This window comes from Leptosomus discolor, chromosome 12 (assembly GCF_034619465.1).
Source record: "Leptosomus discolor isolate bLepDis1 chromosome 12, bLepDis1.hap2, whole genome shotgun sequence".
In the NCBI taxonomy this organism is placed as follows: Eukaryota; Metazoa; Chordata; class Aves; order Leptosomiformes; family Leptosomidae; genus Leptosomus; species Leptosomus discolor.
Genome location: NC_141402.1, coordinates 16,987,256 through 17,012,061, shown reverse-complemented (window position 1 = coordinate 17,012,061; position 24,806 = coordinate 16,987,256). Strand labels below are relative to the sequence as shown.

Sequence of the window (24,806 nt, the reverse complement as noted above, 5' to 3'; positions counted from 1 at the left end):
AAAAAGGTATGCTCTAGCTCTATGTTCAGATACGGAAACATAAACCGAGACGAGATTGTTCAAGTCTTTATATTTTTTTGCACTCCATAAGGGAAAACGTTAGCATGTTCTCAATGTCAGCTGTTTGGCTTCCTTACTTCCAATGAAACAGAGTCTATCTGTTTTTACTGCTGTATATATAAAGCTTATATTTGTTGCTGCCTGGTTACATCACACAAGCTGTGGGTCAACTTATACAGGAGTAGCTATTTTACATCATTAAAAAAAAAAAAAAAAAGCCTAGAAAACCAAGAAAGGACTTAGTATCTTTCAGAGGATCGCGAGGGGGAGGGGGGGGAGATAAGAATGAGAGAAGATATCCGCTCTAAACTTCCTACCCCGGTAAAAATCTGTATTATTCCTCTTGAGAGCACTGAACCCAAAAAAGCGAAGAGGAGAACTAGAAGCAAAACAGCTGTCGGTACTCACCGGGTGCCGAAGACCAGCGCAGGAAAGAGAGGCAGCAAGTAATAAGCAGAGATGAATTTCATCCTGGAGCTCCTCTCTGGTTGCGTTCCTCCCTGTCCTCTTCGCTCCGGCTCTTTCCCCGTCTCTTCCTCCGGCAGCTCCTGCCCCTCCTCGCCTCGCCGGGGGCTGCCCGCCCTGCCGCGGGGGGGGGGGGGGGGGTCCTGCCTCCGCCGGGGCGGACAGACCGACAGCCCGGGGACGGCGGGGCGCCGCGAGGGGGATCTGAGCTCCAGGAGCGGTGTCACGAGGCGCTGGGAGGCACCGCGAGGCACAGCGAGGCACTGGGAGGCACTGGGAGGCACTGCGAGCCGCCGCTGCCGCCAGCCCGGCCGCCCCCGAGCCGCCCCCCCCCGCCAGCCGGACCCGCGGGGCGGGCTGGGACCCGCGGAGGGGCGGCCGCGGAGGGATGCGCGCTCGGTGCTGGCGCTTCGAGGTGAGCTCGCAGCGGAACGCTGCTGAGAAATTCCTCCTGGAAGGGGGAAAAAAACCCAAACCAAAACCCTACAATGAAAACACCACCAATATCTTCCAGCTCGTGTCTTTATTTGAAGTGAATCTAGACAAGATTGATGATACAGAGGCAGGGATTGCTTCAAGTAGGTGTCCAGTTGCAGATCAGCCTGCCACTGATACCTGGAAAGGTATCATTTCTGCACAGCAAGGATTCACAAGTTACTATTTCAGTTAGGTATTCATTCACCCCAGTACCACACCAAGTGGAAGGTAAGAGCAGAAACAGCCTCCAAAATGGCATTTCGAAACATTAATGTCATCTCTAAAAGCCCTTCATCATCTGAAGCAACTGGTAAGACCTTCAGAGCAATTAAGACTGTTTTCCTCACTTTCCATGCTTGTACTTCACCTGATTTAACTTAACCTTGATTTAAATAAATCAGGGTTATTTAAAGATGTTTTCAAAATTTAAGTACTCCCTGCCCTGCCATAAGTGAAGCTCATCTGATGGCAAATCATATCAAAGTATAACACTTAACCTAGAATCACCTTTCTGTGCAATACAAAAAAAAAAAAAAAAAAAAAAAAAAGAAACCAAAAAAACAAACAAAAAAAACCCCACAAACTTGTCTACAAGTGAATGAAATGTGATCATTACAAGAAGGAGTTTTGGCCACCTATGTGCTTGTCATATGAAAGGCATCCAGAAACTACATTATACATCACATGCATAAAATAAAAGTTTCCATAGTTTAAGCTGGCGTGTCATTGCATTCAACTCTTTATTGAGGAGTGATTTCGAATTCCATCAAAGCAAATAGAAATTCACTGTTTAAAATGAATGGAAACCTTTTTGAAATTAGTATTGACCCTTAATAATAATTCACACAGCATACAAATAGAATTAATAAATGAAATTATTGGTTACATTCTTCAGTAGCAAACTGAGAGGGAAGTGAGAGAACAGAAGAAAAAAGAAAAGGCAACATACATAGCCAGAAAGGGATAAATTAATGTATTTTTGACTCATCTTCCTTGTGTCCCAATTCTAGTATCTTTTTTTCAGCACACCTGGCAGCAAGTTCTATTCAACCACATTAATTTAAATCAGCATTTATTGTTATTTTGATGCTACATACCAGCATGAAAAAACAGTCATGTTACCATGGATACTTATGATAGAATAGTAAAAAGGTCATAAAAAGTGCAGTCAGCTTGTCATTTTCTCTTCCAGAAAAAGCCGACCTTCCCAGGCTACCAGGCATCTCTCAGTCATCTATCAGCACCTAGTACTTCTTCCCTCTTCCTTTTACGTGCAAACATACAGGGTGGGAATGGGGAGGAAGACACTGGTGTGTCAGGGGAGAAAATTACGCTGGATGTTGTTGAGTGAGCTTAAGAAAACTCGTGAAATGTTGCAACTTGAGGAATTATTTCTTGATTCTCTTGCTGCTCTGCCTCTTCTTTGGAAGGGGGAGCGGAATAGGGGCCTACTGCTAAGTCTTGGTTTCATCTCAAGGGTTTCACCATGCTCACATGGGAGATCATCTCCACAAGTGGTTTAGTGGCTCCAGTACAGGTAGTCTGCAGTTATACTAGTGCTAGATCACCCAGACATCACACTATCATTCTTTGCATAATTTCTCCATCCTGACCAGAAGTGACTGAACAATTAGGAAGCTTTCGTGCTTACCAACACTGCCGCTTTAGTCCCGCTCTGATGCGAATGTGCTATCAAGACAGTCACAGCTCAGTTTCAGCCTACGAACACCTCAAGGGCTCAGTGTAGCGGGTGTGCAGCAAGCTTGCCCATCTCAGGTCAGGACATGGGACTGGGGGGGGCTCTCACTCCGCTTGGACACAGCCTGCACACAGCCAGGCCAGTAGGCAATAGCAGGAGTGGCTGAGCAGAGATTGCAGCAATTGTGACCCTAAATGTTGAGATACGCACAGATAAAATTGTATTACTGTGAAGAGAAATGCTCAGCAGTGAACGCAGGTGGGACAAAAAGAAAACCTGCATTTTCAGAGGCCAATTTCTATAATTAAGGACTGGGCACTTAATCTTAAAAGCTAATCTTGTCAGTCTTGATTGTGCTCAAGCTGCTTGCCTGAAGACATAAAAAAGCATCATTTTTTTCCCCTCATATTCAGCTAACTGACCTTGATCTGGAGCTTTCTATTGTTTTGAAGGGTTTCAGGGGTTTTGTTTTGGTTTTATTTAGAGGACGTGTATTTTAACTGCATAACGTGAGTATTAAGAATAATACATTTATAGCAAAAAAAGGGAGAGAATTGTTTGCAGGTTTTCTTAGACTGTATAGTCAATTTGCTTAGTGCTGCGTACACTTAGAGCAAGATCAAATATTAATGTAAAACAACTTCAAAGTCCTTGGATAGAAATATTCCATATAAACGTATTAGACACGCGGAACTCTTAAGAAATATATTTTCACTCTTACAATTAAAAGCTTTCCATTTCTTGGCTCAAATTTCTTGACAGTCTTATTAGATAAATAATTACTGCTAGCTTAGCAAGCAGAAGCAAGGTGATTATGTATGCTTTTTACAACTAACCATACACAGAAAAGTAAGAAGAAAACAAAAGAACTATTACTGCAAAATTCCAAGGCATTCCAAACACTAGCTGTCACACAGGTTCTTGCAAGCTTGGCTAGATACATTGGGAGTGTAAGAATATCATTGCCTACTTTAGAGAGGAATATTAATCGTCTCCCCTTGCAAAATACAGGACAAGCTTATGCTTGCCAGAGCAGAAAGACATCCACTTATGCCTGTATATATGTAGTAACTACAATAGCAGGGGTCCTAATTTTATTTTCATTCTTTGGAAACAATGATAACAAAAAAACAAGAATCATGAAATGATGGTATATATTATATTACATTATTTTGAATACGTATGTGTTAATAGAGAGAAATGTCTATAAATATATTTAACGAAGCAGACCATTAACGTGTCTTGCTCTCAAATACTAGAATTCTGAATGTTGAAGCCTTCACCAGACTTCGCACAAAAGACGTTCAGAAGAATAAGGGCACAACCATTGGAAAAAATATAATGCATTTTATTTTAGGGTGCTTTACAATGCAAGTGGCAAATTTTCATTTGTGAAAAAACCCTACAATTGGGTTGATCTGAACTATGCCAATTTCGTGTCCAGTGCTCTGTGAAGGAGACTACATTATGATGTAAATATTGTACCACCACTGCAGTGCAGAGAATGCCAGCTTTTTAATGCATTTTTATATGTGTGTGTGTGTATACACATATACATATGCACATGCAAATGTGTATTTATATATTATTGTTGAACTGAAGAACCATTTTAGATAACTAGAACAGTAACTTGGTACATTTTTACACTCTATACAGCATATTGTATTTCTATGTCTTAAAAAGACCAACCAGGCACACCAAGTTCCCAAATAATTATTTAATCTCTGAAATACAGTATCATAAATAGCATCTTAAATAATGGAGGAAGCACAAAACCACAGACATCAGTATTCTCTTCTTAAGGATAATTGTTGTGAGGCAGTTAATGTTGCAGACCTCAGCGATGCAAGATGAGTGCAAGCAGAGTTCTGAGACAACAGCACTGGTTGAGCAGGAGCAGAAGGGACAAGCGACTTACAGAAGACACTTCACATTCCTCTCTCACCTCAAGGAAAGATTTCACTTAAACTTTGAAATTAGATTTGGCATTCCTTTTCCTGATTTTTCTATTGCTTTTCCCACTCCTTCTTCTCATTCCTTCCCCCCCAGTGGAGAGTTTCTGTGCCTCTGGAAATGCTCCTCGATTTAACTATACTCTTAACAAATCTGTTAAGCTACCAAAGGGCAAAAAGTTCTTATCAAAACAGGAAAGCAAAGCATAAGTCTCGAGGTGAAGTATTTCAATACGCTGTGCCTAATATTTCATACCCACATGTACAAACACAATCAGCACAAACACATACATAGAATTAAAGCACGCAGCTTATTACCGTTCTTGATTAAAACCTGACACATTAACAATAGTCCTTTGTGAGATAATAGGTTTGGGGTGACTGGTTCCCAACTCAATCCTCAACACACATGCTTTTATAAACACTGTGGGAATCCACTTGCTCTGAATGGTGAAGCCCTGGAGGCTTGCTTGCATGGCAAAGGAAGGTGTTTGGGTGACAAATGTGTGTAAAAAGTGTGGGATAGTTTCTAGTACTGTATATTTCACTTTCATTTGAAAATATATATTCCAGGTGACACAGGGTATTTATTATTACCTCTTACAAGTATGCACATAGCAGAAATATTCAGAATCACAGTTAGCTAATCCAACTTTCACAGCATCTCAAAGGAAGTCTGATACGCCATTACCTCCATTTTTTTAAGTATTAAAAAATAAATTGCTATCAGTAAGTTTAATTACGGTACCACATAACAAAACAATGTTAGAATACTAGCTTGCAACGCACTGATACATCGTCTTAATTTGTATTCAGCTAGAAAATTGATGCAACTAGCCCAGGATAGTGCCTAACTAACTTCAGTACCAAGAAAAAAGGAAAAAAATAAACCTGGCTACCACAGTGCTGGATTTATAGCTCAAACATCAGAGTTGAGTAAAAGCTGTACAAAGGTCCTGTTGAAGGTCAATTAAACTCTGTAAGATATTTCAAGGTAACTCCTTTTAAATCTAAGAAGCAGCCAATTCAGAAGCAAGTTCATTAAAATAATACAGAAGTAAATTTAACTTTATTTTTAACCCTGTTTTCAGCAGGTTAGAGTTGCAATTCAAATTATCATTTGAACCATAAGAAAATATATGCAGCCCACACAGGTTTGCTGTTAAAGTACAGAGAAATTAACAATTTCATGAGCATGTGATTACAGAAGAAAAAGGTTTTATTTCATTCTATGAAACCCTTCTTTTTTCCACTGTCCAAGCCAGCAATGATTATGTATTTAATATTTAATATACCTGGACTGCCTACCTTTGTTCTGCACTGAAAGTCTACCTTTTATCTAATACTATAATTGCAGAAATTCTTGTAGTGACAAGAAGACTTGATCCAACAACTGCATACGTGACAAGAAGCACTTCTAGGATCTCAGAAAACAGAACAACAAAACCAACTCACTCGAGAATTTCTGGATTTCCCCCTGTGCTGACCAGAAGGTCAGCAGTGCTGAACCTCTTCATCCATAAATTCACATTTAAACTTGTATGTGGTAGAGGAAAGGGAGGATGAGAAGAAAACAGCACAAGGGAAATCCAGTCCTCTACTTCCTGCTGCATAAATTGTGCAAGTACAAGAGCTAGGATCAATCCTCAACTTCTGCAAGTCACCCGCAAGTACATTGCCTGGTATTAGGAAAGTTGAGACTTCTTCAGAAGCTGTTACAAATATCTCTCCTTATACATCTAAAATAAGTCACCCCTGATAACTTGTAGGTGCTGTCACGTGTGGTGGTGCTTTTTTGGACTCCACTGTACCAAGCACTTCAAGCCCAAGGTTTCGGAGGGACCTCTTTCATTTTGTAGCTACAGGGATGGAGACTTAAATCAAGCACGCCACCATGTTCACCAAGGTCACTGAAAAAACGGAGTTATGACATCCTCAGAAACAGCGTCTCAGTCAGCATTGACATTAAAACTCCTCTTTTTAGCATCTCAGAGCTGTGGTTTGCTTATATCCAGCAGACACCTCAGGGCAAATCTGCCTTTTCATACTGAAATTCAACTCTGTTAAAGTCAGCATTCATTGAAAACTAAAGGCAGAAAAAATATGTGCATACCAAGGCAGTTTGACAATCTACACAAAGATCCATTAAATAATTATTTATTGTTTAACTCTCAAACAATTTTTTGTTTAATTTAATAAATATCGTGGTGTTGGATAATTTTGACCTCTATAAAAAAAAGCTACTTGATAATCCTTCCAGACAAATTGAAGATCAAGCCTTAGAAAATATTTTTTTTCCATTTCTGTGAGACTAATCGGTTTGAAAACTGAAAAGGCTAGGCAACAGTATTTTAATAACGTTTTTAATAAAACAAGAGAAGAAAAAGAAATTTCAGTTGCATCTGAGTAGCCCTGGAGAGGTCAGGAATCATTCTTAGTGGTTTTTCACCCAGACTTATTCTGGGAATCAGGTTCAACAGACTACAGAGTATGCTAAAAATTGCTTTAAGGACTTGTTTCCATTTTAAATTACGTATTTTATCTAATTTTAAAATTAGTTTGGAGTTCAAGAGGACTTTTTTAATGCTTTTTGGTACATCAAATCAGGCTGAAGTTGTCTGGCCATAAACAATGTTTTTTATTGTGAAAGAAAAGTCCTTGAAGAATTGCCTCCTCTTAGTCAGAATATAGCACATTTAGCACCAACTCTTTTAGCATCAAATCATTAGAACATCCAAAAATTTTCACTTAGAAATTGAGACCATGATTAAAGTTTCCTTGAAAAGTTGAAATCATGTTTTTCTTTAAAACTTTCGTAGTCATTTAAAAGCTTTGCTCCCTTCTTCCTTCCCCCCCCATTTTAAAACAGCAAAGGTAGGCTGATACTTGTGCTTAGATGTAGGGCAGATGATCTCTCCCAGTATATTTGGAGCCTAACTGACCAACAGCTTAAAAAAAAAAAAAAAAAGAAAGAAAGAAAAAAAGAAGAAAAAAAGAGCCATGTAAAGAAAGAAATTAAATCCAGTTCAATCAGTTGTAAAGTATTTGGTCTTCTACAGTTATAATGAGATTGAATGTGACCCAAGAGAGAATTATTACAACAAATTCATCAGCACATTTCAGTCTTGAACTTTACAAACATCCCAATCCAGATGATCCAAATATCAGAGTGGTACGTGTGCTACTTAGACTCCTATACCCAAAGTACTTAAGCATTTTTGATAAATCCAAATATAGCTAGATGACCATTTCCCTATTGGGAACCTATGGTGTGAAATAATTTGAGACATTCAGGGGGGTGGGGAAATCACAGAGAAACTACTATTGATAAGCCTCTCATAAGGAATCTTGCATTATAATAAGTATTTCTGCCTGGATGTTAAGTAATATCGGTAGTCTCTCAAAAGTATAAATGAGGGGTCAGATAACATGCAATATAATGATTAGTAGCACAGAAGATACACACATAAACCATACCTATATCGTGTCATCCGGAGACTGATACAGCTGTTTATGATGGTCATAAACGTTTTCCACTTCATTCTATACTTGGTTTGCTTTACTGTGTTGTTTCATAATATACAAGTTGTTACAGTGTTTTTATGGCCAAATAGAGGTCACTGTAAGAGACTATGAGCAAAGGAAAGTGTTTCACAGTTTCTTTACAAAGCTGCAAACAGAACATGTTGAGTGCTCTTATTCACTGCAGTGATATACATATGTGCCTTCCCCGCCGCATAAAGTCTGCATAACTTCTCTTAATCAAGTAGGAATATAAAGCTTTAACTGATAATTGGATTTCCCTGATGAAATAATGAGAATTTCCTAATATTTTTAACTGTTTTCTGTTGTATCCTATTAAAAACCTGATTTTTTAAAAGCTAGCAGAAGTGCAGCTCTAATTCAAAATTTATTAGATATGACATGCATTAAGATTATACTACCAAGATCATATCAAAATGTCATTAATACAGAATTAATGGGAACTCAGTGAAAATTGCTAAATTATATCAACAGTGAGATTGTCACACTAATATTATGTTATAATTACATAGTTAAAAAATCTTACAGATCTCTGCATTATAATGGAATAATTGCACTTTTTAAAAAAATACAAGGTAAGTACAGTCTGAAGCAGTCGTGGCAGACTACCATGTCACTACAATTATTTTGCATATTAATTGTATATACATTTAGTGCCTGTCTCATTAATGGTTTAAACTTACAGTCCACACAAATGCATGATAACCAACAAAGTGCCAATCAAGCAGAGCAAACAAGTATGACCAGGACATTTTTGTTCTGTCTACCTGAAAAACTTCAGATGTTAACTCGTTGCTTTTGTCTCCCTGTACAGTTCTGGGACTCACAGTAGGAAAACAGCATCTGTACTTCTCCACAGCCATCTGTGATCCTATCCACAGTGAAAACTGAAATATGCAGTAAAGAGTAAGCTCAGAGCTGAGATACTGAGCTCAGGAAAATCTTTATGGTTCCACTAACTTCACTCTAAATTCAGAGAGGCCACTATTTTGTATTTTCTCAAAATATGGTCTAAAAAGGTTTCGTAATGCTTAAGAATTATCTCATATTCTCTTCACTGTGCTGCAGTTTCAAATCAAAGCCAGTGCATATATCAAATTAGACACCTAATTAGTAAATGTTAGTCGCTTTTAAAAAGTATTAGCACAAAAAAAAAGGTAGTTTTACAACGGCGTTGGATAACCACAAGATTTTCAAATTTACTCCAGCATTCCTCACTACCAAAAGTAGTAAAACAAAGAAGTTATAGTAGTCCTAATGTGTTATTTCCCTTACAGGAATTTCTCCTCCATCTTTAAACAAAAGAAATCAACCAGAATTTCCGAGCAGTGGTGTAACATAAGATTTCTTGTTCTGCTCACCTTTTCATGTTGCTGCTAGATTTTGTAGAGTGCACCATTTTATCATCATTATTAGGAATCTGGTCAGGTGTAGGGTGTGCCATATGTCACCTATGAGGTCTAGTATCAAACAGAACTTGATTGAATGAATGGATTCCAGCAAAGCCCAGAGATTAAATTGCAATCCTTAAGCTCTCTGTTTTTCCAGCTCACCTTGCCACCAAAGTGATCTGGGAGTTTTGAACATGCTTCCAAACTGTGTTCCCCAAATTGTTTTCTTTAGATAGAGTAGAAGAGTAGAATGTAAAATTATCTTCATGTAAATAGAAAAACTGTTATAAATGCAAAAAAAATATAATAATTTAAAAGGAAGATTTAATAAGCTTGCATTTAAGGTAGCTGGAAAACCTGAAAGACTAACGTGGACAAACGTAATGAAGAAGGCAAAGAGAAGAGCCCTTTCCTGCCACATGGAGATTGCTGCAGGACAGAAGGGAAATATATTCATAAGTGTGAAAGCCACCATCCCATGCACACTCATTTTGTCAAAATTTAAACAAGTGAAGTAGACAAGTTACCAAAAAGCTGCGTTCAGATATATTTTCCAAAACCCAGCTGGAATCCCTGTGCTTAAATGGATGCTAAAATGACTGCCACATAAATCCTATAACAACCAACTAGATACATGGATTATTTTTTTTTTCTTTTAGATAGGTACATTTTCTTTCTACAGGAACATTTTGCTTTATTACTTTCTTTCATAAATACGTGTTTTCACTCGCTCATGAGCTGTCCTACCCAAATAGTCACACGTGAATCACTGAACAGTAACACAGGAACCACGCTTACCTCTATAGATCTTTTGTGAATTCCCATCTCTCCTCTCTAATCTAGTTTTCTACTAGCAGAAGTAAAAGAACGATGTACCAGTACTAATGGCTGGAAAGCTCAAATGGAGAAACAAAGAACGACACAAGGGACTGCCTGGCAGGGCACAGAGCTACAAGTCAACCTCTGTTAAGTCACCTTATGGCTGGGTGCATTGCTGCTTTCCTTTCAAGAAACATGGATTCTTACAATGGGGAATACATCTAAACTATTCTTGTGGAATAACCACTGCCTAGAAGGCTGGAGAAGGGATAGGATTTTTTGTCATAGCAATGAACTGGGTCACAAAAAGCTCATGCAAAGAAGGTCGGTATTAAAGCACAGCACGCAACGTAGCCCTACACATGTAACTATGCAGCTTTCAAATCCCATTCTTTATCCAAAATAGTTCTGTGGAAAAGTCATCTATTTGAACTCTGCATGAGGTAGGATGATTTGGCCCTAAGTACACTAGCATTTCAATAAAACCCTCTAGAAAAAGCTCTTTACTGGGTAATTCACTAGGAAAAAAATGATTCTTTGTTCAGGCCTAAGCTGAGAAAAACTAGTGAGTACCTATCATGATATAGAGCACTATACGTTAAGGGAACTGGAGACATTTAAGCCTCCTCTGTTTATGTTAGAGACTAAACGCATTCGGGCAGAACTTCAAAGGTGATAATATGTTGCTAACCTACCGATACTGAGCTTCCTGAAGGTCTGCTTAATAACATTTCAGCTCCTGCGCATGTTAAATATGTTATATACACGTTAAATACATAATATACAATTATGAAATCATGTATTCAGAACCATCTACTACGTTTTCACCTGAATATGTGGTTATATTCACCTTCTAACATCATTTTCACTAAAAGGACACAAAAAGAAATTTCTCAAGCATTTCTAGCTCCATCTTTCTGAAGTTGTATTCTGCATCTTTCTCAGAGGGCAGATCACTCTGAATTTAAAGCAGCATACTGTTTCATATTTTTAAGCTGCTGAGAGACTGGTAAAGCAGAAGGCATACTTCAAATGGGGCTCGTTTTTCGTAGCCAAGGTACCCAGCGTAAGGGTGACCTACATGAAGATGACTTACTTGGGAAAATTAGATTAAGGAAAGTAGGAAACAAACATGAACCGATAATTTATGGTTTTAAACCTATTCTGACATTTTTCTGCTCATCTTCTAATCTTGTATTCTGCCTCTGCTGGAAGGTGTAATGGCTTGTTTTGTTTTGTTTTGTTTTTTGAATAAAGTGGCAGTTAGGGAAGGAGGTGGCTGAGATTCTTGGAGAGTAAGGTGGAAGTAGCATGTTACTGTAGCCTTAAAATTAAACAGTACAGTCTTTGTATCCCTTCCCAAATATCAAATTTATAGATAAATTGTCATCAATACTGACTTTTTTTATTTAGTAGCTCTCCAAAGGGTTAGTCTGTTATCAAGATCATGCAAACCAAAGTATGCAGCAATACATTAGTATTTGATATCATCCAATAAAGGGATAGGAAGTGATGAAAGGGCTTGTTTACCATTTTTGAAGTATAAAAGAATTATCAGCATGTAATTCATGCTGTACAGAGGCTTTCTTGGCTCATGATTTTTACCCATAACAGAACAGGCATGACTGCAAGATTAACTCACTCAATATATTATTTGAGCATTTCTACTGAGATTTGTTATTAATCTAGGACAAACCATGACATTTTAAATCTTCACCCTGGCTACCCTGGAAATCTATTAAATTACATCTTAGTTTGTGAACAATTTTCTATGTAATCCTTCAGCTAATCACTTTTCATTAGCTAGTGAAGGCTAATGTATAAAAGGGCTGGATTTTAAAATCAATATTTAACCATGGAAAGTTCCATAAATGCTAAGAATAACTTTAAAAATGGGTATGTATCTACAAAATGCAAATTAATACTTTGTGTTCTTCTTTAGTTTACTCATTCCCCTGAGAAACATCACAACTTGCAACATTCCAGATGAAGTAGTTAAATCCTCTCCAACCAACTTTCCTGCATTTTCTTTGACATTTATGCTTTTGTACTAAATGACCTTTAACGTTTGATGGATCGAGACTTTCCTATTGTAGTTCCTTAATTTGAGGTTGATTCTGTCACAAATCTTAACAGAAAGAAGAAGTTTTGCAGGTCACAAACCAGGCATATAATTATCTGCTTTTCCCTACCACCCCCAGCTCTCTGACAACTGCCTATCACACAAAAATGTTAATTGCACAATCTGGTATAACACTGTAAAAGACAAGGTGAAGCCCACCAAAAAGTCAATTTGGTAACAGACTAAATGAGTGAGAGCCATAATACATAGGATTTAGGGTACTTAGCTGCTGTTTTGTTGTTTGCTGTCCTCTGGGGAAGATGCCTTCATTTACACCAAAGTCTTCCAAATATCACTGTGCTGACCTTTAAACTCTACAGCGCCTTCACGGACTTCTCCCCGTTTGCATCCTTCCACACAAGGAACTACTCAGCCTGCTTCAGAATCTTTAATAGCACTGAACACAAAATTCTGCAAACCATATTTTTACGGTTACAGATTAACTTCAACATGCAATGCTACGTTACTGTTTCTCCCCAACCTTGGGCAAACCTTTAGAACCATAATTTCAGAAGACCTGACTGAGCCTAACTGCAAGAGTGCTCCGAGACAAGTAAATATTAGTTAGCTTAGGTAACCACAGTGGGTTTTATGTAATGGGAGACAGAGCTAGTGTGCTTGTTCCATCTTTCCATTCTATCTATTTAGATATACTCACACTAAGGATAATTACAATTTCTTAAAAACAAAACAGCTCAACCCTGCTATTATGCTATTCTACTTTAGAGAAGCACTTAATTACACTCCAATAAAAAGTGACATTTTGTGCATTAAACTCAATATTTCTCTTATGAAGCAAGTTATAAAAATAAACTAATGTAAAAATGCAATAAACTGAGCTCCATTGGGTAGCTCTTTGATCTCCTGAGTACTTCCAAATATCAGAAGCTATCTAATGGGGGCGGGGGGAGGGAAACTTGAAGAAAGGGATATATTTTTAAGTAAGATCTTCAAAAATAAATACAAAAATAAAACCTGTGAAGAAGCCAAATGATCTTCATATGTAACCATTGTTAAATTATGTACTAAAACCTTGGCACTTCTTGACTTAACTTATCAAGTTCTCTATAAAAATGCAGGTTGCAGAAGCTAACACAACTTAATTTTGAACAAGGTGATATTGCTTATATTTTCCACATAGCCTTGCAGCATACCTTCCAAATCCGACTGACATGTTACTGACGACAGAAGGTAACTCTGTGCATGTGATTTCTGCTTTCCTCCCCTCCCCCCCTCCGCCTTCCTCAGTCATTCTCTTTTTTGGACATTTATTCTTCTCAGCCACGTACCAGCTATATGTCTTGTAGCTCACAAAGCAGCAGGTGGTCATGAATAAACACTGCTGCGTAACTTCCTCAGAAGAGGCATAGCTCTGTACTAGTCATCTGCACAAAAATCTCATTGTAAATAGCATCTAAGCAAGCGACAGATGTTGTAGTGTAACTAGGCTATCAGGGTAGCGTACAGGTTTTGTTGCTCATCGTCGTGTCCCTGCCCCCACCCGCCAATTTAGCTTTTCTAGGCTATGGTAACACAAATACAGATCCATCAAATATCAACGGTTCCCCCCTCCTCCTCTTCCATTCATTCTGTTCGTATGTGTCCTGTTCCAACACGCGCCCCCTCCCCTTCAACAGCAGATAAATAATTCCCAGGAAGATTTTTGCAAAGAACATATTTCCTTGATAATCTTAGAATATACACAGAAAGTATGTTACTTTGTAGAAAACATAGAAAGCAACCATTAGTGAGACTTCCATATATATATATAAATATACTCTGTGTATAAATCTAAACTATCCAATGCTATATATCATCCTGGCTTCGACACTTTACAATGGCCAAACATTAATACATGCAAGATGAAAATCAAATTGAACCAGTTATTCCAGGATTTTACAAGCCTGACATTGTAGTAGAGCAGAATAGAACTTAAAAACACAGGTATCATCACTGCTGCATATATTTAGAAACACGTGTGGCTTCAAATACGGACTAGTCCCAGAGGCAATACACTTCACTTCAAAGCCTTTCATATGTATTCTCAAAGCTAGAAAACAGAAGACAATAGCTCCTGATACAGGAACATTGTTTAGGTAAGACTGGTAAAGAACAGTCTTTGGGTAGTTGCTTGTTTAGATTATTTCAGAAGAATGTTCCGAAATCCCCATGGAGGATTTCTACACAGCTTAATTTCAGTTAATTTCCTTTCTCAGACTTACTGTTTATGTCCAAGTAAAACAAACTTGAAAACCTGTATTTATTTTTTCTTTTAAACCTAATCTAATAACAGGTACATTCATTCATGCTGAAACCTTTTTTTTATAATCGATTCCTCAAACTCTGATATTCTGCAGAAATCATCTCCATTAAAAAATGTTGCATAAGAAAAAAAACCTCATTAAATAACTGTAAAAACCAATCTCAAACTCATTAATTTTCAATTTATTTGGTTTATTATTTTTATGCTATGTCAAGGAGAAGCATAGGTGTACTCCCACTATAGTTCTTATAAAGTAATTTTAAAGATTTAATTTTTTTTTTTTTTCATTTGTAACTATTCCTTGTTTTTTGGGGGCATTGGTGAGCAGTTGAGATAGTTACTGCTTTCTTGCAGTAGCAGTAAGCCCTTCTCCTGTAGTTAGTTTCAGACCTACCAGTTATGAGTTCACAAAATTTTACCATGCAGATTTTGATTTACGTTTGTCAACCCTAGATCTGCCAGACATTTGCTTCTGGCAGAGCTCTTCTGCAATAGCTTTCCCGTTCTATCTAAATGGTCCCTCACCTACTATGACAACTTTTCTACCACCAATTAATACACCTTCCTAAATCATTAATAAACCTTTGTGCTCTAAGGCCTCTTCCAAAATATTTTTTCCGATGCTATAACCAACCCTTTGGGCTTTTAAAACCTTTTCCCTTAGCTTGTTTTTGGTCCATGAAAGTTACCTGCCACTTGCATGCACTCACATTCCTGGGAGGAATACAGAGAAATTGTCTGAGCAGACAGGGGTCAGGTTAGGAAAGTCAAAGCCCTGATAGAATGAAATCAGACATCAAGGGCAACAAAAAACCTGTTGGTGATAAAATGAAAACTAGGGAAAAACCTGTCTCTTTCTGGAAGGAAATGGAAGACCTAGTTACCCAGGACATGGAGAAGCCTGAGGTACTCAACAGCTTTTTTGCTTCAGTCTTCACCAACAAGCCCTCCAGTCACACTGCCCAGGTCACAGTAGGCAAAGGCACGGACTGAGAGAATGAAGCCCACTCTATGAGAAGATCAGGTTCAAGACCATCTAAGGAAGCTGAAGGTGCACAAGTCCATGGGACCCGACGAGACGCATCTGCGGGTCCTCAGGGAACTGGCAGATGAAGCGGCTAAGACACTATCCACCATATTTGAGAAGTCATGACAGTCTAGTGAAGTTCTAACCACCTGGAAAAGGGGAAACATAACTCCCATTTTTAAAAAGAAAGACCTGGGGAACTACAGACCAGTCAGTCTCACCTCTGTGCCCGGCAAGATCATGGAGTGGATCCTCCTGGAAACTGTGCTAGGTCAAAAGAAAATAAGGAGGAGATTGGTGACAGCCAACATGGCTTCATGAAGGGCAAACCATGCCTGACAGATTTGATGGTTTTCTACAATGGAGTAGCAACGCTGGTGAAAAGGGAACAACAAATGATGTCACCTACCTGGACTTGTGCAAAGCATTTGATACTGTCCCACACAACATCCTCGTGTCTAAACTGCACAGACATGGATTTGACAGATAGACCACTGGGTGGATAAGGAATTGGCTGGACGGTTGCACTCAAAGAGTTGCCGTCAATGGCTCAATGTCCGAGTGGAGACCAGTGACAAGTGGTTTCCCTCAGGGGTCGGTATTGGGACCAGTGCTGTTCAATATCTTTGTCAGTGACATGGACAGTGGGACTGAGTGCACCTTTAGCAAGTTTCTGACACCACCAAGCTGGGTGGTGCAGCTGACACGCTGGAGGGAAGGGAGGCCATCCAGAGGGACCTTGACAGGCTGGAGCGGTGGGCCCATGCAAACCTCATGAAGTTCAACCAGGCCAAGCGCAAGGGTGAACTCTGCACAGGACAAGTCTGTGTGGGTTAGCAGATTCTGCTGGTCCTCTCCACCCCGCAGCACCATGCCACTTCTCCCCAGCTCCAGGCACAGCTCTGGGTTCAGGGAGGGGACCTGTGTGGTGCCGTGCGCTGGAAAGGACCACATTCCCCAGCACTGCAGTGCTTCTTCCCCATCTACACGATGCACATGGCAGTACCAGCAACACATATACATGAGCAGAGATGGGTCTAGAACACTTTAGCTCAGCAGTGCTCAGGCTTCCCTCCGTGGCCAGAGCTGTGCCCAGAGCTGCTCCTCCCACTGCTTCACCCCTACCTCTCCCGCCACTCACCCCGCTGCCTGTGTGCCTCCTCCTCCTCTAATGTAATGGTTACTGTAGACACAGCAGGAACAAGCTGACAGGTGGTTCCCCCTTCACCTCCCACGAGAGACCACTCGATGACAGGCACTCGGGGCTCCCTGCGGGGCCACGCAGTGCCCCTGCTGATATTCAAGGGCTGTGCAGAGCTCACCAGGCAGTGGGAAGGACCAGTGAAATCTGTTGACCTGCAGTTGTCCCTTCAGATAGTTTTTCCCATGCAGTGTTGGCCACACAGAGTTGTCCCAGACCCCAATGCAAGGTTCTGCACATGGGTTAGGGCAATTCGAAGTACAAATACAAGATGGGTAGAGAACGGATTGAGAGCAGCCCTGCAGAGAAGGACTTGGAGGAGTTGGTTGACAAGAAGCTCAACGTGACCTGTCAATGTGCTCTCACAGCCCAGAAAGCCAACTGTATCCTATGCTGCATCAAAAGAAGTGTGACCAGCAGGTCCAGGGAGGTAATTCTCCCCCTCTGTTCTGCTCTGGTGAGACCCCACCTGGAGCACTGCTTACAAGACAGGTGGAAGGGACATTTTACAAAGGCATATCGTGATAGGACAAGCAGTAATGGCTTTACACTGAAAGAGGGTAGATTTAGATTAGATGTAAGTAAGAAGTTCTTCACTGTGAGAGTGGTGATGCATTGGAACAAGTTGCCCAGAGTAGTTGTGGATGTCCTGTCCTTGGAAATGTCCAAGGCCAGGTTGGTTAGGGCTTCGAGCAACCTGATCTAGTGGAAGGTGTCCCTGCCATGGCAGGGGAGTTGGAACTGGATGATCTTTAAGGTCCCTTCCAACAAAATCTTTTCTATGATTCTGTGATGATAAAGCCTATTTATTGTTTTCTCCCTTTAAAGCCACTTAGAGGGATTTTGCCAAATGTTTTTAGGATACTGAGATATCATTTTTCTTCTACTTTATCAATTTATTTTTTTTTTTAAAGGGATACTTGCTTAATGCTGTGGCTGGACAATATACAGAATGGCCCAGGACAGGGGGAGAATACCAAAATGTCTTCACCTACTGATCCTGAGGCCGAATCAGCGTAATTTAAAGGAACTCAAGAGCTGGGGCTGAGACAGACCCTCATGGCCCCATTCACTGCATCAGCTGCAAGAGGGGCTGGGAGGAAGAGGGAAATCTGCCTCTACCTTCAAAGCGCTTCTGGGGATGAACGTTCTTTATATTGAACCCTCAAGGATCCTGGTCCTTGAGTCACATAAAAAATAACCCCAAAAAGGTGACATAATTTAGAAGTCTTACACTGACTACCATACAAAATTTCACCTTTGAATGCCAGCATGAATTATCATATCAAGATGTGTAAATGCCTTCCTACAAATGCAAGACAAAAAAACCCTAATTATAAGACATCCCTAACTTTCTAATACAGAAAAACCCTGAAAATTAATTCAAAACACAGCTTCTGAGTTTAAGGGCATTCTTCTTTGTGGAAGCACACATCAGGATTTCATGAACCTGCAGTGACTAGCACTTCACAAGATAACAGATTCCAGTAGCGCCAGTCGTGTCTGTATTCATGAGCCACAACTATTCAGTGAAAGAAGAGTAGGATGAGTTCGTCCCTGACATTTCTCTAACCTTGACTCTCAGTCCATCTTAAGTCATCAAGAGATGGGAAAAGGTATTTTCTTGATTATTCTAGCAATTCTCAAACCCAATAATAAAATAATTTTCCCATTCTTACATATAAGGACAGAAGATCAGTAATTCACAGCCTGTGACTTACAAGGTTAATATGACTTATGTTTACAGAGAAAGATATCCAGTATTTTTGAACTAGGCAGGCTTCTTTTATTAACTTAATTTTATTATTAATTCAGCACGTTTCATTTACAAGATGTTATAGAGAATTTAATTGGTTATTATTTCTGGCAGGCTCACACATTCACAAGCTAGTTTGATCCTTGTTGTCACACAATACAAATATAACCATTACACATTTTATTAGAATTTATGACTAAGTATGTGTTTTTCAAGCACAAACTGTCACAGTGCGGAGAATGTTATGTATTTAAGGTATTCAAAGTACAACTTTGATCACCATTTGGTGGGTATTACTTATACCTGTTATCATCATCATATCATCCTGCAAAGAGGACCGCTGTGGAATCTTTCCCATGGATTTGCCAGAAAGCAGGGAAGGGAAAAAACCCAAAAAAACCAACAACAAACCAAACCCAACACACACACAAAAAAAACCCTCAAAAATGACAAAAAAACCCACTCCCCGAAAAAAAAGCCACTCATCTTCTCTTGGTTAGAAACCTAGGTAGACAGTCACACTTCATGTGCACGTGAAAATATAACAACAGGAAGAAGAAACTAGTCATTTATATCTGAAGGAAAAGTTCAACTTGAAGAGAGGGGAAGGGTGCTGCCCCTGAAAAACCCTAGAGTACTTCAGACCAAAATTTCTGTTTTAGTTTGTGGTAAGTCTGCTTATAGTTTTGGGTTGCCTGCAGCTGGGGAGGTAGCCAGGCTGCTATGTGCAGTCAGTGAATGCTGTTAAAGGACACATTTATGATAACTGTAGTTTAGGTAGCTTAGACCAACACAGTGCTTGGCCTTACAAGAAACATTTCAGGCAAACAGGTTTAGTGCTTTTTTTGTTACTGTCCCGTGGCACTCCACGCTACTACTGCTGTGGCTGGCTTCATGCTATCCCTGAAAAGCTGTAGTTCTAGGCCAAAGCAGACTTTCTGAGGGCTAAGAGTCTTATAATTTATGTTTACACAAGGATGTTGGCACTTTAGAGGAGTTGATTGCTCCAACCATACTAAAACTAAGGTTAAGGGAAGTACCTACCTTAAAGCTCACTCGAAAACCTCAACCATTTCTTTCAACGATCAATTGCCTGAGAAAGGAGAAAATTCTTCATCTCAGTAGCTTTAGTCTCAAATTAAAATTTTTTGTAAAGATTTTGTAAATAGGACTTTCAGTAAATTCTTCTTTTTAAATATACGATTAAAGACAGGATCTCAAGTGAGAGGGTTTTTGAGCACAATGGTAACCAATGAGCTTTGTATTTTTTAGCCAGGAAGCTACTAAAAAGGAACAGAAGGCAGCCCTAAGGAGCTAAGCCTACTGAAATTAAGGGAGAATCTGTGCTCAAAGGGAACTTGCGAGGTGGGAAAATTCTGTATAGAAAATTAATCTTTGATCTCTAGATTTCAAATATTTGGCCTTGCTCTTAAAAGTACTTTCTGCTACCTATTCATAAGGTCAGCAAAGAGAACATCAGACTAAGTTCAAGAGTATTACTCCATCAATTAACTGCATCCTGGGTTTGGATTTTCTTCCAGGCCTGAAAGTCCCTAGAGGTGCACTGCATTGGCTTCTCTGATACCCAATGGAGAAAAGCTACTGGGAGCCAGAATCACAATGAATGTAACTATTGTCATTGACTTAGTCTATATTACTCACCTACACAGCGACAAACAACACAGTAACCCAACACCAATTCTATAGAGGAAATGACTAAATTGTCAAATAAACAAAGGACCTTTGAAACTTGTCTGAGACATCTTTCCCTCTAAATTCCTAGATGTAAACCAAGTGGTCTTCACAAAGGCAGGTGGAAAGCGACTGCAAACTTCATAGTTTATCAGTGACTTATTTATTTCATACCACTTATTTTTTTCCTAAAGGAATGTGGATACTGACAGCCAGTACATTTCTTTCATGTCTACATAAACCACCATGGATTTGCAGTCATGCTTCAGTTTCAGTACATTATAATTTTTGTATTTTTTATTTCTTCTTCATTAATTTCTATGTCCTTTGACACCTAGGGATGTATTTTTTTCTTTGTACTTTATCGGTGTCAGACACCTTGTGTAAAAAAGAAGTAATTTCCAAATTGTTTGGTTAACCGAGACCAACAACCTGTCTGGTCTTCTGAAGTTAATTCACAAACAATGTTTTTATGAAATTACGTTATAAGATCAATTGATAGTAACAATTTCTCTGATTATTAATGTACTTTCTGCTGCAACTATAATTCAAAACTTACTGATCTGTTATGTGATATGGATATGAAACTGTTCTCTAGCTTGTATTTTGCTTTGAGGTATTGCAGTATATGCCTATTAACCCTAAGAAAATTGAATTATTTTTGAAAGAATAATTGGTTGATATCTCCAAATTTTTCCTTAATGTGTCTGCATTTCTATCTATGGATAAAAATTCACATGACTACAGTTTTTGTTTTTAGAGTACTCTGCAAGTGTTTGAGACATTTTAAGGAGAAGGCTCGGGAGGGCCTTTGCCCCTCTCTCTCCCTTATCACAGAATCATAGAATCATTCAGGTTGGAAAAGACCTTTGAGACCATCAAGTCCAACCATCAACCTGCTCTACCAAGCACACCCCTAAACCATATCTCCAAGCACCACATCTAAACGACCTTTAGACACATTAAGGGACGGTGACTCAACCACCTCCCTGGGCAGCCTATTCCAATGTCTGACAGCCCTTTCAGTGAAAAAATGTTCCCTCATGTCAAGCCTAAACCTACCCTGGGGCAGGTTGAGTCCATTCCCGCTTGTTCTGTCACTAATTACCTCTGAGAAGAGACCAGCACCTGCCCCTCGACAATGTCCTCTCAGGTAGCTGTAGAGAGGAATAAGGTCTCCCCTCGGCCTCCTTTTCTTCTCTCAGGCCGCTTTTGTTTCATGGTCAGTTCCTACAAGCCCTGACCTTCAAATACCCCCAAATCTAATACTACTTCTCCAAGGTAGGTGTTCAAACTTACAAACAACTTTATTCCATTGTAACAAAAGTGTTTTGGCTCTCTTTTTAAAAGCCTATCGTTTTTTTAGCCTATCATTCTCTCTTACTATCCCTCCTCCCTCTCCTTTTATTCCTCTTTCTCACTTGATGGATGTGCCGACTTTTTCCTCGTGGCAGTTCTTCATTTGAAACAACAGCAGACCCCTTTTTTTGGTCTTGTGTTTGCATATATTGTCAACACAACTAAGACTAATTGGTGCTCCTTCAATAGAAGAAGGAACAAAAGTTTTGTTTTCAATAGACTTATCCAAACAAATTAATTTGTTGTGCTTAGAAGAGCCATCACAAGGTAGGCTAAGCACTTGCACAGTTACCTATCATAAAGGTGATGAGAGGTTCTGGAGGCAGAATTGGCAGATCTGAGGCTACTCTGTCCCCATATTGATTCTTCCTATAATTAAACTGATTAAATAACCAAGGTAGCATTTTGGCAAAAGCAACAAAAACTAAGCATGAGATGTCTTCTCACTGTAAAAGGAAGGTAATAGTCCCATTATGATAAGCAGTCTTGTCTTATGTTTTTAGCATTGATCTAAAAGATTTTATCATATGTTATATGTTCAAGTTTTATTTCAGGGATTACTGCTTCATCATGTTTTACAGTGGTAGTCACAGTGCACTGGATTTTGTCTCATCTCTATTTGTTCTCCATATACGAGAGCAAATGTACATTCCCATATCTCATTTTTCACCATTTGAGTAAGAAAGTTCAGGTCTACCTGTCAAAACAAGCATTACACCTCCAATTAACCACAAATCAGACACAACAACAGAAAAATAAGTAATAAAGTAATGATCTCCTTTCATTATGAGGCTGGATAATTTATTCATTAATTTCAAATTTTTTATTCTTTACATATGTGTATTTATATTTTTGGTGGTATCACTGATGTTTACTGGAAAGGGTACTCCATTTTCTAACTCTAAATATACAGTTCGTTCAGTAGTGGGCCAGAACAAAGCCACAGCATCACAAAGCCACTCACTAAATTTTATCCACAAAGTTGCATGTACATCAGTTGACTTACTTTGAAGCAATACTCACTGGCTAAAACATTCAGCCACTTAGCATCTGCAATAACTAGAACATTCACTGTGACAAATTTATGTCATTGCTCATCTGCTCATGGAAGGGAGAGAGTAGAAGACTAACTACGCACTGTCTGGAACTGAAAGACTCCCAGTGATATATTGTTGAGGAGTGGATAGACTAGACCATTCAGGTTTAGATCACAGTAGCAGCACTCCACACCCAAAACCAAGATTTTTTCACACTTCTAAGGGAAGTTTGACTTTCAGAACACAGACAAACATATCATTTCACATGTTACAGTGACCAAATACTGCACCTTTACTGAAGCTGGATATCAAATCTATTCAGATCCACCTGCAGAACCATCTATGTAAGCAAGCTATGGTTCCAAAAATCTATCTTGCTGTAGAAGCACATACCACTCTTAGAAGCATGTCTCTCTATGCTAAATTCCTTGTGTTGCATCAAACTACCTCAAGTGCTCCTCTGTTACCACTCTGAAACATAACCACCACTCACTGGTGACCTGAACCTCCGCGCAGCATGCAACTTCTGTGCAAGTCATATAGCCTGAAGACTTGGCAGAAATCAAGTTCTCTGCAAGAGTTTGAAAGCCAACCAATTTACAGGTTTATTTATGTAATACTATTGTATATCTGTACAATAGAAATGTTTAGTAGATTAATGTGTAAAATTCTATGCTTCCATTCCAATACAGGTGAATGTACAGGTGAATTTCTGTTCCTTCTGAGTAATAATGCTCCAGTTAAGAAAGAAACACCCCGTTGTCACTTAAATACTGATAGGATTTTCCTTGTAAAATGATATTTTAATGGGTTTAATTGGCTTTATTTAACAGCGTATTTCACTATTGATTACTCTTAGTGCTGCTGTGTTGCTGCACAATGAGACATGATAAGCAGCTTCTCTTCCCAAAGCAGTTCAAGTTAGTCATGAATTTTTCTAATGTTCAGTCTAGAGTGATTAAGGAACAGGCTCTCAACTGCTCTAGTTTTCAGTCTCTTGTAAACAGCTAATACAAAAGCTAAATAAGTCAACAGAAAGAACTGCAAACTTTGAATTGTTCTCCAATATTCAGGATGGATATTTGGAAGATCAAATACGCCAAATTACTACCCTGAAAATAAATATACATTGCTGGTTCAATTTTCACATATCCTAAAACACCACACCAAGACATTTCTTTGCTCTAAGTAAGCTCTTCCTCTTTCTCCATCTATGTATCCCTCTTCTGGGGGAGCAATCCAGTCAGTAGGAAAAAAAAAAAACACAAAAAAACCAACAAACAAAAAAAAAACCAAAAAATATCATTGGACTGTAATCAGCCTAAGGAAGTCACAAGCAGTTAGAGACTTGTAGAAGCAGTCATTACTCAGAATATTCATATTCCAAAAGGCAGGAGATAATCTAAAGCAGGTTTGGATGTTTTGAAATTTATCACTGCCTTTTTAAAAAAGAGGGGGGGGCATGGGGAGTTGTTCAAAAGGGCCTCCTTACTTAAGGGACCACTAACTCCAAGCTGGAACTTCCTCAGATTTTTTTTTGTTTCAGTATCTTATTTTTTGTTAAAGTTATCATTCTGGATCCGATTGAAGTAGTGCCAACAAAAACGCTTTGTAGCTCTGCTCATGCACTTTACCTACCAGAACTAGATCAAATCACTGATGACTACAAACCTGAAGTCTATTTCATCTACAACAGTGTGAACCATGTGTGACAACACTAGCTTCCTGTCCAAATCTCATAGGCTTTCTGCAACTTAAAACTCTGCAAACTACAATTTAAAGGTACAATAGCCAGCTTTTTCACAAGAAAAAAAAAAAAAACAGAAAAAGATTAAATGCTAGTTTCAATATATTCTCTTTACCTCATAGCCTTAATCCTTTTACTATGTCCACAGAGAAGGAAGGGAAAAGCAGAACGTTTTTTATTTCATGTAAGTAGGTGG

General features: G+C 39.0%; 1 protein-coding gene across 3 annotated transcripts in view; it reads right to left on the bottom strand.

The window, feature by feature from the left end:
• The window catches only part of LUZP2 (leucine zipper protein 2), a 201,006-nt gene extending 200,452 nt beyond the window's left edge, over positions 1 to 554 (bottom strand). For all 3 annotated transcript variants that reach the window (XM_086472209.1, XM_086472208.1, XM_086472206.1), the window contains exon 1: positions 469 to 554. In XM_086472209.1, coding sequence (XP_086328335.1) covers positions 469 to 530 — 62 coding nt within the window. In that variant the 5' untranslated portion in view covers positions 531 to 554. The remainder of the gene's footprint in view (positions 1 to 468) is intronic.
• Positions 555 to 24,806: the final 24,252 nt, after the last annotated feature.